Source organism: Aspergillus ambiguus, assembly GCF_047715705.1.
Source record: "Aspergillus ambiguus strain CBS 117.58 unplaced genomic scaffold BDV59scaffold_13, whole genome shotgun sequence".
NCBI classification, from domain to species: domain Eukaryota; kingdom Fungi; phylum Ascomycota; class Eurotiomycetes; order Eurotiales; family Aspergillaceae; genus Aspergillus; species Aspergillus ambiguus.
The window spans coordinates 319,044-331,815 of record NW_027395526.1 but is presented as its reverse complement, the minus strand read 5'-3'; the positions used below and the strand labels follow the sequence as shown (position 1 = coordinate 331,815).

Sequence of the window (12,772 nt, the reverse complement as noted above, 5' to 3'; positions counted from 1 at the left end):
ACAACCTCTTTTAATATTAGAAAGCATTTAATTTAACGGCTTAGGAGGATATTTTGATCATAGCTAAATTTTTACGTTTTTCCTGTGATGCAATGTTGCGTGCTATTATATCTAGAACGACAGGAAACAATAATGCATACTGGACGGGCACTAAAACGAACGGAAAGACGACAACGCATCAGGAGAATCACAAACAATCGACATCAACCCTCCAAATGGCCATCCACAGCATCCTTGAGGTCGTCAAAGAATGCGACAGGTAAGCCTCCATACAGTCTCCCTCCCTCCCATACTAACCGCCCCCAGCTTCATCCACTACGCTGAAGATCCCAGTCAGTACGCCCAAACCCTCCAAGACTACTACGCCTTCCGCCTCGCCGACTGCCCCTCAACTCTGGGCTACATCCCCGCCACCATCGTCGGACAGATCTCCTGGTCCCCAGGATGGTGGTCCATCAACCACGCCGGCAGGACCGTCACCCTGACGGCACCGGGACCCGCAGCGTCCCGCACTAAGCTGCTGGCTCAGACCCTCCGCGACACCATCGCCGCCGTGGGCAACACCAACAGCCTCTCCATCCTCCGCGGCTGGCGCAACGAGACTTTCCCCGTCTACGGCCCATGCGCCGACACAGGGGCCATCGACGTCCTCGTAGAGATCGAGCGCTGCGCCAGCGCCCTCTTCGGAATCGTCACCTACGGCGTGCAGCTGCTCTGCTACGTACGCGACCCCGCCACTGCGCACGGCCTGCGTCTTTGGATCGCCAGACGCTCGTCCGCGAAGCAGACCTACCCCGGCATGCTGGACTGCACCGCGGCCGGTGGCCTGCCCGCTGGAAAACGGCCAATCGAGGGTGTCGTGTGTGAGGCGGTCGAGGAGGCGTCGTTGGCGGAGGACATGGTTCGGGCGCGTGTTGTGCCTACCGGATGTGTCTCGTATTTTCATGTTCGGGGCCCCAAGGCTGGCGGGGAGACTGGCTTGTTGCAGCCGGAGGTGGAGTATACGTATGAAATGGAGTTGGAGGGCGGGATGGTGCCGCGGCCGGCGGATGATGAGGTCGAGGAGTTTCGGCTGTGGGGGGTGGAAGAGGTCGTGGCAGCGCTGCGGAGGGGAGAATTCAAGCCAAACAGTGCAGTCGTTGTAGTGGACTTTTTGGTCAGACATGGGGTGTTGACGCCGGAGAATGAGCCGGATTATATTGAGATCGTGACCCGGTTGCATCGGCGGTTGGAATTTCCGCTGTGCGCGTATGAGGTGTAGATGGCCGTGGATTATGAACGTAAATTGTTTGATCTGTCTATAACCTGCCCTTTTCCTACCTACAACCGTACGCCTGTACAATGATGCCTTATGTGCTGTAGCCTGACCTTGACACGCCGGGTATATTGCAACATAGAAGTAACATGTCCGTGCAAATCCAATGACAAGAAACAATATAATACACAGTGAGGAGAGTTGGTCCCAAATACCATGAAAAACACAAACAATAACGCCGCCCAATGCAGTCGAGTATGGTGGTATCGTTCATGCAAATCTCTGGTAGGTGCTTTGTCATGAAGTCTCTTGTCGAGACGATCAATAGTGGGAACGAGAGTGGCGTCTAGGTCTTCCGTAAGACCTGTCGTCCCGGTTTCTCCGGGGCCTGCGGTCATTGACCACAGGACGGTCGAGATTGAGGCCGTGAACGCGGAGAAGACCCGACTTCTGGGCAATAGGATAGGGGAGCTCAGGCGGTGCTGGCAGTCCGTAGCCGTAGACCGCGAGGTCATTCATAGCCTGAGCCAGGATGTTCTTCTTGTCGAAGGCGGAGATAGAGCCCGTCAGCTGAGACAGATAGGCTTCAGCCTTGGAGTCATCGGAGATCTTCGTCATGGCGCTGTTGATCTGGGCGATAATCTCGCCTTCCGGTCCGTCGACGTTCACCGGTTCGCGCATGTTGACAGTAGCCATGGATAGCGAAGAATCGACTTCAATTGGAAGCTCGGACAGTCTCGTCCTAGAGACCGGAATCTCTCCCCTGTGGAGGAAAATCCAGCCCTCGCCCGTCTGGTTGGCGCGTCCAGTGCGTCCCAGACGGTGAATGTATGTCGGGCGGTCACGGGGGAGTCCAACCTGAAGTACGTGGGTGACCCCTGGGAAGTCCATGCCACGGGCAGTGACGTCGGAAGAGAACAGAATGGCACTGCGGCTCTCCCGGAAGAACTCCGACGTGCGTGTTCTCTTGTCCTGGGACAGACGAGAGTGAAGCTCGTAGATACGAGTGCCGAGACCGTGGGATTTCAGGGGACTGTCACGGCCCCTCAGAAGCTCGAAGAATACTTCAAAGGCTATTCTGACTTGCTTTGTCGAATTAAAGTAGACAATAGCTTTGAAGGGGCGCCCTTTGTTGGTCGGCTCGGCGGCATAAGTTTTGGCCAGTTCCAGGATGGCGGGCAACGCGTTCTGGTATCCATCAAGGATGACGGCCTTTTGCGGCACCGCAAGGTGGGTGGGGACCTCATCTTCCTTCACAGTCCGGATAAACTTGTAGTCGGGTTTCATGGTCCGGCGAACCATGGCCATGACCTCCCTCGGCACCGTGGCGGAGAACAACAGCGTCTGCCGGTCCACTTTCATCGGGTCGGGAAGCATGCGCTGAAGTTCCAGGATGTCAGGGGCGAAGCCATCGTCCAGCAGACGATCGGCCTCATCCAGGACGAAGGAAGACAAGTTCGGGGCTGCAACACCACTGTACGGGTCGGAAAGCAGATCCTTCAACCGTCCCGGGGTGCCAATCAAAAGATGACATCCTTGCCGCTTCATCTGCATCAGACCTTCCTTCTTGCGAGTTCCACCAACAGCCGTCTGCACCACCACCCCAGTTCCATATGCCAGCTGTCGCGCCTCCGTGGCAATTTGTTCGGCCAATTCACGGGTGGGCGAGATGATAATGCCGCGGATATCGGACGGAGTGGGACGATTGTTTCTTGACGGACGCGCCTTGATAGACTGGTCTTTCAGTATGTTCTGCAGGACAGGAACGAGGAAGGCGATTGTCTTTCCGGTTCCAGTTTTAGCCTGGGCAAGCCTATATGCAATAGGTTAGAGAATTCAGACCATGATAGGCGACACGAAAGCAACTCACACATCACTACCGGACAAAGTGTCATTGATTGTCATGCTCTGGACATCCGTCATGGTTTTAATGTTCTTTTCGGCGGTGATAGTACGGATGATCCGGGGATGGACCAGTCCTTGGTCGGCCAGCTCCGTAAACCTGGTCGGGAGGTTCGATTCGGCCCATTCAGCATCAGTCTGCAGTTGAGGCTGCACAGCAGCCGACAGCTTCACGGGAGACGAATGATATGACCGGCACTCGTTGAGGACCACAGACAATGATGCACGATGCCATTGTGGCCGTTGCGGAATGATTCTGCCCAGGAGACACCGGGGTGAAGATAAGCGCAGCGCATGAGCGACAGCGTTTCGGCGAAGAGCGCCGAACATGTTGCAGGAAATTAACGTCGAGAAGGTGGACACTGGTTTATTTCTTCACTATGCGATATATTGCGATAGATACAAAGCAAGAGAGAAAGACCACGGGGGCAACGGAAGATGGGAAAAAAAAAACAAGAAATGTCCGGCAGAAACTTCAGGGCGGATAATCAGCCAGTCCAGAACAGAAGGCGGTCGGGCGGGCAGAAAAGGGTCTTCAGGCCTGAGGCGGAAAGGCAACAAGGCACCAGGGCACACCATCAAGCCTGTTTTCGAGGAACGCGTAGAAAATCATGCCCAACACACCAGCGCAGTATTTCGCCATGATCATTTTTCCCCGACGAGTATCCTAGCATGCATGTCTCGCACAGATCTGTATCTGGACACACTCTGCAGACATATCGTACGTGCAAAATCCGCTGTTTGCACACATCGCAATCCGCGGGATGCCAATGATTTTCTGGGGGAGAATACACCCGTGGAAGTTGTTCAAAGGCTGCCGCTGCCGCTTCGTCGTTATGCAAATATAGGTACAGACGACCGATATTATTCAACTTTTGCCAGTCCAGATGAAGTGATTTCGATTTCTGTAAATGGCCCTCGATCACACAGATGTTCTCTTCCATAGTGAGTCGCTGACTGCGCTGATCTGTTCTCTTCCCCTCCATCCCGGCGATATTTAGCACTCCCTGGGATTCAGCCCAATCTAAAGGAGTGCGGCCAAATATATCTTGGGCCTTTGTATCTGCTCCATGTTGTTGCAGTAATTCCATTGCCTTCACTTCCCCGTATTGTGCGGCTAGGTGCAGAGCAGTCTCCTTTCTCCTCGTGAGTTGGTTTGCCTTTGCTCCAAAGCCTAAAAGCAATCTTATCATATCAATATTCCCATTCATCGCCGCCATATGTAATGATGTCCTGCCAATCTCGCTGGTGGCGGATACGTCTGCCCCCCATTTCAACACTAATTGCGCCAGGTCGAGTCGATTATTGTAAACGGCAAAATGCAAAGGCTTGAACCCAAACGGTCCAGGTCCAGGCATTTTAGCTCCTCTTTCAAGTAGTATCCGAGTGGTCTCAAACCATCCATATCCTACAGCTAAACTGATTGCCGTAGCTCCGTTAACCAGGGTTGACGGATCCGCACCTCTATCGAGAAGGTGTCGAACAACGTCGTTATGGCCATTTGATGCAGCGACCATCACAGATGTTCCGTAGTTATTTGCAGCTGCTAAATCTGCCCCTCGATCAAGCAAGAGCTTGACAATCTCCAGATTGCCTTTAGAGGCGGCAGTTAGCAGAGGATTCCACCCCTGTTTAGTGCCGGACGATACATTGGCACCCCAGTCAAGAAACAATTCGACAATTTCTTTATTCTCCCTGGAGGTGGCTGCTATAAGAGGCGTCGACCCGTAAATGTTGCTAGCTGTTAACTCTGCACCGTTAAGAAGAAGCAACTGGACCAACTCAAAACTGCTCCAATGTGCGGAAATCAGCAAGGGCTGCTGACCCCATTTATCAGCAGCTGAGATATCGGCGCCTTTATCCAGAAGGAGCCCAACGATTGTGACATTATCAAATGCAATTGCATGCACTAGAGGTGTCTGTTTACTCTTATCGGGGGTGTCCACGTTTGCACCTTTATCGAGGAGAAGCCGAACTACATCATAGTGACCATAACGAACAGCATAATGCAGAGCATTCAGACTGGTCTCATCGGGCGCTGAAACACTTGCACCCTTGCCAATGAGATGCTCCACCAGGTTTACATCACCTCCCTTGGAAGCAGCATTCAATGCACAGCCATATATTCCACACTGGGTGTCTATGTTCGCCCCAAGATCAATCAACAAGTGTGATACATCAATGTGTCCCTTGGCACAAGCTGCTTGTAAGGCTGTCCCGTATTTGCCGCCTATAGTATCAAGAGATGTTCCGTTTTCATAAAGAAAACTTATCGTCTCCGGGAGATTAAACAGCGAAGCATAATATATTGGGTTTGCAGATGCTTTTGTTGAGTCCTCTGGATGACTATCTTCGACCTCGGAAGAAGATTCAAATGCCGCTCTCCACTTATACCAGCAGTTGGTCCCACTGAAGAAATTGTTCACTTGGTTCATGATATGGTCAAAGTTTTCTGTACTTCTGTTGATATGTTGATACCATTTTGTAGTGGCATATTTTCGAAATGGACGACAAGTGAACGTATCTCCGCACCCTGGAATGTTCCATGTTTCCTTATACTGTAGGTAGCGGAGGCACAATCCCGCAAGATGGTTGTTGTGATATTCGAAATTGGATAGAGAACGTCCAACTTTCAATGTTTTCGGAAGTAAATACTCCCTAACCGTGAAATGTACGAGGTGTACAGTTCCCAATCCAGGCGTATCATCCTGGTTCGTACTCCGAACCTCGAGAAGGGAACAGCAGAGCCCGACTATTTCAGAACTTATATACTCCTGATCGACATGATCTGGCAGTTCATCAGTCTGGAGGTCTTCAACAGTGTCATCATCCTGAATTAACAAGGCTTCCACTAGTTCATTTACCGTCAGAGGACGCAGAGCAAATATAACCCAGTGCAGTACGGCCTCCACACGCTGTCTATCATGCAATGGCAATTTCGATATCTCCTGCCAGCTTCTGTCATATAGATGTTCCAAGTTAATAGGAGCTTCGTTGATGATGCGATGCAGTTGTTTCGAATTCTTGGTCCCGCGGAGCTGTTCTTTTTGCATCCGTACCCAAAGGAACATTCCTTCGCTCTTGTTGGCAATTGTCATTGCGAGGTCTCCCTGCATTTCTTTTGGCTTTCCTCCCAGCTTCTCTTCGACGACATACCGGGAGAACCGAAGTAGGTCATCTCGGACATCTTCGTTGGATACTGTTAACTCCTTTATCGAATAGTCTCTTTCCTCAGAATCTTGCACACAAAACTCTGGTCTAATATCACTCTCGTCCCGACTCGCAACGAGCACACGACAAGACACCCCCGCAAGGGTGCTTTTTAGTCTGTTCAAAAACTGTCCTCGGCTAGACTTTGATGGGTGTTTGTGCTCCAGAACTGTACGATGACATTCATCAAGGCCGTCCACTACAAATATGCAGTTCTGCTTGGAGCGGGCAATCTGCTTCAATAGATCCCATATGTCATTCCGTGAGACGGAACTTCTCTTCTGTCTGAAGCGAGAATAAGCAAGCTTGAGTGCCACATTATCGTACTGCACTAGCTGCCAAACCCAAGAGCGGACGATTGCAAGGGAATCGCGCTGATCTTCCCTCTCAGACGAGCAGAAAAAGTACGCCGCATTTAGTCCTGGTTCGGCGGAGAGCTTTTCGACTATGTTCGCACAAAGTACCGATTTTCCAAACCCCGGAGGCGCATGTATCCATAGATATTTTGCGCTGTAGGCGTCTTTTGACTTCCAGTCTACAAAAGTCGGATGGGTGAAGATCCATTCGCATGTTTCGTCAAGGCGCAGGTCGCGGTAGTTCTCGAAATCGTTCTCGGTTGTAATTGCACCAAGACATTCGAAAACCTCTTTTCGAACTTCCGACCTTCTTGATTCAATTTCCGAAATCAAGTCATCGTCTAAGTAGCTTGTGTCCAATGTCAGCAGCGCTTCGATCAGCTCTCCCTTTCCGCGATGACCATAACCCATACTCTCCAACCCATCAGAAACACCTAAAGCACCACGATCCTGTAGTATATACTTTATTGTTTTTGCATATCGAGATTCCGGGGGAGGATTTTTCGCCAATGATGTAGCAATTGCCAGGGTGAGCGTGGTTTTACAGCTATTCAGCTGTGTACTCAGCGATGTAATCGCATTTTCCTCAAGTACCGCGACGCGAAATCGGTCCCGGGTGGCGATCTTCTGATCTGAAGAATGCCTCATCCAATGTTTCAAATTGTTACTAAATTCTCGACATGCCTCTTCGCAGTTCCGGACTGCTAGGGCAACCATACTATCATTCTGGCCGAGCGCTTTCCACGCTTCCAATATCGTCTGGACAGCCTGTAGGTCATGTTGAAGTTGCTTGATAGAACCGGGGGCTTTTCGAATATTTTCAATTTCCTTAAATAGGAATTTGATTCCTTGCAGTGCAGTGGTGGTAATGTTTACCACACTAGCAGTGGTGCTGAGCGGGTCGGACATGATAGTTGCGAAGCACTTCCAGAGAAATGATTATACGCTATATGCAAGATAATAGTTGTATTGTAATCCTATGTAGAAGTATTCGAAAATAAAGTGAAGGGATAAGGATTAGTTGACAAGATACTATCTCTGGCATGAGGCTGCGGCAGCCTTGTGTGGCGGGGTTGACGAGGCTGAGCTGATCCTTCTTGCTTCTTACAGGCAGTGCTAGTCAGCATACCTTGCTGATAGTGTAGAATCCTTATACCCCACATAATGCATGGACATGGGATAGCTTTGGATTAGGCATTCGAACTCCATGATGAGGTCAAAAGTCGATATAGCCATATCGCCGTAGTTGTCCATAAAGAGCATGATAATGTCTTACTGTGTTCTACCGCAAAATTAACTTGAGAAGACAATTTTGTGGAACCTTCTTAAAATGCATATTATTTCTCCCTCTCTTTTCCAGACTCTGTTCGACGATATGCAAAATTGTTCAACTGTTCTACAGAATGACTAAGCATAGGACCCTGGTGAATGACCTCATCATGCGGTTATCAATCGAGCAAGAAAATCCAATTGATCAGACATCATACATAATACAGCTTTATGCAAGAGATGCAGAGATTTACCTTGTAACGGCCATGCCATGATTCTCGAGGGCACAACGACCCGCGATGCCGACTACATTCAGCAACAAGTCCGAGGCATAAAAATGGATTTCAAATCACCCCGACGGTTCTCTTGCCCCAAAGGTGTATTTCGTCCGAGTTCTCAGGCACTCCCACTTGCCGCACAGATCCACCTTACCACCATTGCAGAGGCCTCCGGAGAGAATATTGTCCCGTCCCAGATTCAAGTGCCACTTTGCAAGATGTTGTTGTCCAGTTACGCAAACGGAAGTGCGTAGTTTGGGTGTACCAATGTCCCACGAAACAGTGAAAAATGGGACCGGATGAACATGGAAGTGCGCCGATCTTGGATCTCGAGAAGCTTCTCTCTTGCATTGCTGTGGCTTTCTAATCTTCCATCGATTTTCTGGGTCTGCCCCGCTTCTCCCTAGAGTGGGTTGCTGGTTATAAATCAGAAGCGCTGCTACTTGCATATTGCCTAGGTATTAAAATCTATATAGCTTCCCCTCTTCTCCGTTCGGCTTTGGTCTCTAGCTCCTCTCCTCCTCTATCTAGTCTCTTCTCTGCCTACCGTATATCCATACACACCGCACATCATGTCCAACAAGGCTCTTGTCTTCAAGAAGATCCCTCAGGGATACCCCGTGCCCGGAGAGCACATCGTCATCGAGCAGGCCTCGTACGACGCCAACACGCCTGCTCCGGAGAATGGAGTCGTCCTGCACTCCCTCTACACCAGCTTCGACCCCTACATGCGTGGCCGTATGCGCCCCGCTGAGGTCAAGTCCTACGCCCCCGCATTCGCCTTGAACAAGCCCATCGACAGCGCGTCCATTGCCAAGGTCGTCCGCTCCAACAACGCCAACTACAAGGAGGGAGACCTGGTCATCGGCCGCATGCCCATCCAGGAGTACGTTGCGCTGGGTGCCGAGCAGATCGCCAACATCAAGCCCCTCGACAACCCCCTCGGCATTGAGGACATCCGCGTTTTCCTGGGTGCTCTGGGTATGCCCGGTCTCACCGCCTATTCTTCGCTCTACGAGATCGGAAAGCCCAAGAAGGGCGAGACCATCTTTGTCTCTGCCGCCAGTGGAGCTGTCGGCCAGCTGGTCGGCCAGCTCGCCAAGCACGACGGTCTCAAGGTCATCGGCAGTGTCGGATCGGACGAGAAGCTGGCGTACATCACCAAGGACCTGGGCTTCGACGGTGGCTTCAACTACAAGAAGGAGGCCCCGAAGGATGCGCTCGCCCGCCTCGCCCCCCAGGGTATTGATATCTACTACGAGAATGTTGGTGGCGTGCACCTGGAGGCCGCGCTGGATGCGCTGAACAACTTCGGCCGCGTCGTCGTCTGCGGTCTGATCTCCCAGTACAACTCGGAGCCCTACCCGATCAAGAACATCCACAATGTGCTGATCAAGCGCCTGGACATGCGTGGTTTCATCGTCGGTGACCAGGGTATGGGCGACAAGCACGCCGTGGAGCACCAGAAGAACGTGCAGCAGTGGATCAAGGATGGCTCGTTTAAGGCTCTCACCCACGAGACCGTCGGTATCGACAATGCCGCGGACGGCCTGGTGGGCATTTTCCACGGCAAGAACATGGGTAAGGCTGTTCTGAAGTTCTAAGCGTGATGGTGACGGGATATGAGGATACGATGATTGTCTGTAATGAGCGCTGGGGCGCGAAAACATTCAGCAGGGCGGCAAGGCGGCTGCGGCTGTTCTGGTTACGAACTCGAATATCAGAGGAATGAATTGACGAATTGAATGTGAACTGTCCATGCAGGAGTAGATCTGGACATTATAACACGCGACAATCCCTGTAGAAGTCCTATGGCTGTACACCGTAGCGCAGATATGCTGGTCATGCACGTGGATTAAGTAAGAACGAATTGCCGGGCGTCGGACACTTTCGGCTGGGCGGAGAGCCACGGGCCAATCAGAGCGGCCACAATGGGATGACCGCATTCCCGATCGGACCTCCCGAGGTTCCTGCCGGAGCAACTCTCTCAACTTCAACGACTTCGACCTCACGACTTGTCCGTCTGCATCTCGTTGTGTCGTGTCGCCGTCCCTCTCCTCTCCACTCCCACCACCTACGTCTTCACCATGGCTTCGATTGCGCGCCAGTCCCCTCTCCTCCGTCAGACCTGTCTGTCGGCTTTCCGCTCCCCGTTGGCGACCAAGAATGTCACGGGTGTCTCGCAGGTCGTGGCCTTCCACGCCTCCGCGAAGAAGCAGATTCTCCCTCCTCTCCCTCGTGAGTGATCCCAGTGTTGGTGAATAGCGGTGCGGTATTTGATCGCGGTGTTATCCGTGGTGGTTGCGGCAGCCAACATAGCGTGGGGATGCAATTGCGGAGAGATGGCTAACGAATTTTTGGAACAGAGGTCATCCAGGGCACCAGTACGTGAACCTATGTTCCTTCTCCAATGCGATCGCGATTGAATAGAATGCGTCGGAGACATGAACCTCCACTCTTCCTGGCCATCACCGTCAATCCGATCTGGTCGCACAGCCTGTTCTGATCCGGAACGGACTAACCGCCTATCTAGTGAACGACCCGGCTCCCATTCCCAAGCCTCACCCTTCTCACGGTAGCTACCACTGGACTTTCGAGAGGTCAGATCATCCGGTCGAACCCCGTATTGTGACGGCGACTAACTATCCGCTTCTAGACTTATCTCCGTCGGCCTGGTTCCCCTTACGATCGCTCCTTTCGCCGCCGGCTCCCTGAACCCCGTCATGGATGCGGTCCTCTGCTCCCTGCTTGTTGTCCACTCCCACATCGGTTTCCAGTATGTCATCCGAAGCAACCCTTATATCCCACCAACGTACTCACCCTGTTGCAGGGCCTCCATCATTGACTACTTCCCCGCCCGCCGTGTCCCCAAGTTCCGTACCTTCCTGGACTGGCTTCTGCGTGCCGTCACCCTCACCACCGCCGTCGGTCTCTACGAGTTCGAGACGAATGACGTTGGTGTGACGGAGGCCATTAAGCGCGTGTGGAAGGCATAGATATCGATATACCTTGGTGTTTCCTTTCCTTTGACATTTCCTTCTGTTCAGGCGTTTGCCTATGTATATGTGCTTTTTTTCTTCAGTAGACCGGTTCTATCGGTGACTGGTGTTTTGTATGGAGCCGGAAAAGATATGTAACAGCCGAATTGGATATTGTACGTTCTGAGACTTTACCCGTAAATCCATCACATCTAGAACGACCAGCGTCTATCGCCCAATATGCAACTTGTATCACAAGTACCCACCCACAAAGAGTATCAAAACATGCCACATTACTCCTCCTCTTCAGACCCGTCCTCCCCCCCAGACAATCGATCATCATCGTCCGCCTTCGCCAACACCTTTTCCATCAGCTTCAACGCCGACCGCAATGGCAACCCAACAACATTATCATGACTCCCATCAATCTTCTCCACCAGTATCGATCCCAGTCCCTGGAGCCCATAGCCACCGGCCTTATCAGCGCCCTCGCGCGTGCGCACATACGCCAGGATCAACTCATCCGTAACCTCCGTGTCGAAGCGCACGGTCGACTCCTCGATGGCGGTCTCAAGGGCGTAGCCCGGCTGGCGGGCGCTCGCCAGCGGCGCCATGGCCGCCATGGCGGTGAACACCTTGTGGTCGCGGTTGTTGCGCAGGGTCTTGAGCATGGTGAGGTGCTGGGCCTCGGAGCGGGGCTTCTCGAGGATGGTGCCGGAGACGGAGTCGACGACGATGGTGTCGGCCGCGAGAATGAGGCCCGGTTCGCCTTTCGCCTCGTTGACGATCTCCTGCTCGTACACCGTGTGCGCCTTCTTCGTCGCCGTCGCGAGCACGTACTCGAACGGCTCCATCGTCTTCGGGAAATCCTCCGCCGCGTTCGATGGGATCACCTCCAGGTTCGGGAGCCCCAGCATCGACATGATCTGCCGCCGGCGCGGCGACGACGACGCCAGGATCACCCGCTTGCTGCGCAGGTCGTTGAGCACGGGCAGGCCCAACGGTGGGGGGCGCGGGAGGCCGCCGCGCTGTGGTGGGTGCTCGTCGTAGGCTGGCGGCGGGTCGGAGGGCTCTGCCTGCGTGAGCAGGCCGTCTTTGGTGTCGGTCATGCTGGGTTCGGTAGAATTGGGTTCGGAAGGTAATTGACCGTGAGAAGGGGATGAACGTGGGGTGTGCTGGACTCTGGAGACTCGATTCGTAATCGTGGGCGGTGACGTGGGGCAGAAACGTATTGATAAGATTGGTTCTATTGTACTATTGTATACTAATTGTTTTCATCGCTTGGAGACTACCATCGCATAAGCCTTTCTTAAGTGTGCTTATGACGATCTTGAAGAAGACTTCAAATATGAAGTTTCTCACTTCAGGTTGGTTCTTCACCGGTGGCGTCTTCTGAAAGATTGTCGTCAAGATTTACCTACTCCCAAATATATATAGCATCTTTTCTTCGATGAAAACTGTCTCGTTCGACATATACCCATGAAACATAAGCCTCTTGGTAACCTCCGGACTACTGCTCTGCAC

The 12,772-nt window shown here is 52.3% G+C and overlaps 6 protein-coding genes across 6 annotated transcripts; 4 read left to right on the top strand and 2 right to left on the bottom strand.

The window, feature by feature from the left end:
- The first annotated feature begins 188 nt into the window (after window positions 1-188).
- Window positions 189-1,419, top strand: BDV59DRAFT_23814 (NUDIX hydrolase domain-like protein). Its single transcript, XM_073696025.1, has 2 exons — window positions 189-259; window positions 307-1,419. The coding sequence occupies exons 1-2, from the start codon at window positions 216-218 to the stop codon at window positions 1,259-1,261; spliced, it is 999 nt and encodes a 332-aa protein (XP_073548540.1). The 5' UTR covers window positions 189-215; the 3' UTR covers window positions 1,262-1,419.
- On the bottom strand, window positions 1,419-3,586 carry BDV59DRAFT_23811 (P-loop containing nucleoside triphosphate hydrolase protein). Its single transcript, XM_073696024.1, has 2 exons — window positions 3,126-3,586; window positions 1,419-3,068 (listed from the first exon to the last, which is right to left on the bottom strand). The coding sequence occupies exons 1-2, from the start codon at window positions 3,485-3,487 to the stop codon at window positions 1,577-1,579; spliced, it is 1,854 nt and encodes a 617-aa protein (XP_073548539.1). The 5' UTR covers window positions 3,488-3,586; the 3' UTR covers window positions 1,419-1,576.
- A 1,868-nt stretch (window positions 3,587-5,454) lies between these two features.
- Window positions 5,455-6,607, top strand: BDV59DRAFT_177125 (uncharacterized protein). The gene has a single exon (XM_073689566.1). The coding sequence runs from the start codon at window positions 6,155-6,157 to the stop codon at window positions 6,377-6,379; it is 225 nt and encodes a 74-aa protein (XP_073548538.1). The 5' UTR covers window positions 5,455-6,154; the 3' UTR covers window positions 6,380-6,607.
- Window positions 6,608-8,198: 1,591 nt separating this feature from the next.
- BDV59DRAFT_177123 (MDR family NADP-dependent oxidoreductase) lies at window positions 8,199-10,047 on the top strand. The gene has a single exon (XM_073689565.1). It carries the CDS (start codon window positions 8,843-8,845, stop codon window positions 9,872-9,874), a length of 1,032 nt encoding a protein of 343 aa, XP_073548537.1. The 5' UTR covers window positions 8,199-8,842; the 3' UTR covers window positions 9,875-10,047.
- Window positions 10,048-10,254: 207 nt separating this feature from the next.
- On the top strand, window positions 10,255-11,871 carry BDV59DRAFT_177122 (CybS family protein). Its single transcript, XM_073689564.1, has 5 exons — window positions 10,255-10,508; window positions 10,637-10,654; window positions 10,804-10,870; window positions 10,927-11,046; window positions 11,101-11,871. The coding sequence occupies exons 1-5, from the start codon at window positions 10,358-10,360 to the stop codon at window positions 11,264-11,266; spliced, it is 522 nt and encodes a 173-aa protein (XP_073548536.1). The 5' UTR covers window positions 10,255-10,357; the 3' UTR covers window positions 11,267-11,871.
- BDV59DRAFT_23782 (nucleotide diphosphatase) lies at window positions 11,405-12,405 on the bottom strand. Its single transcript, XM_073696022.1, has one exon. The coding sequence runs from the start codon at window positions 12,355-12,357 to the stop codon at window positions 11,542-11,544; it is 816 nt and encodes a 271-aa protein (XP_073548535.1). The 5' UTR covers window positions 12,358-12,405; the 3' UTR covers window positions 11,405-11,541.
- Window positions 12,406-12,772: the final 367 nt, after the last annotated feature.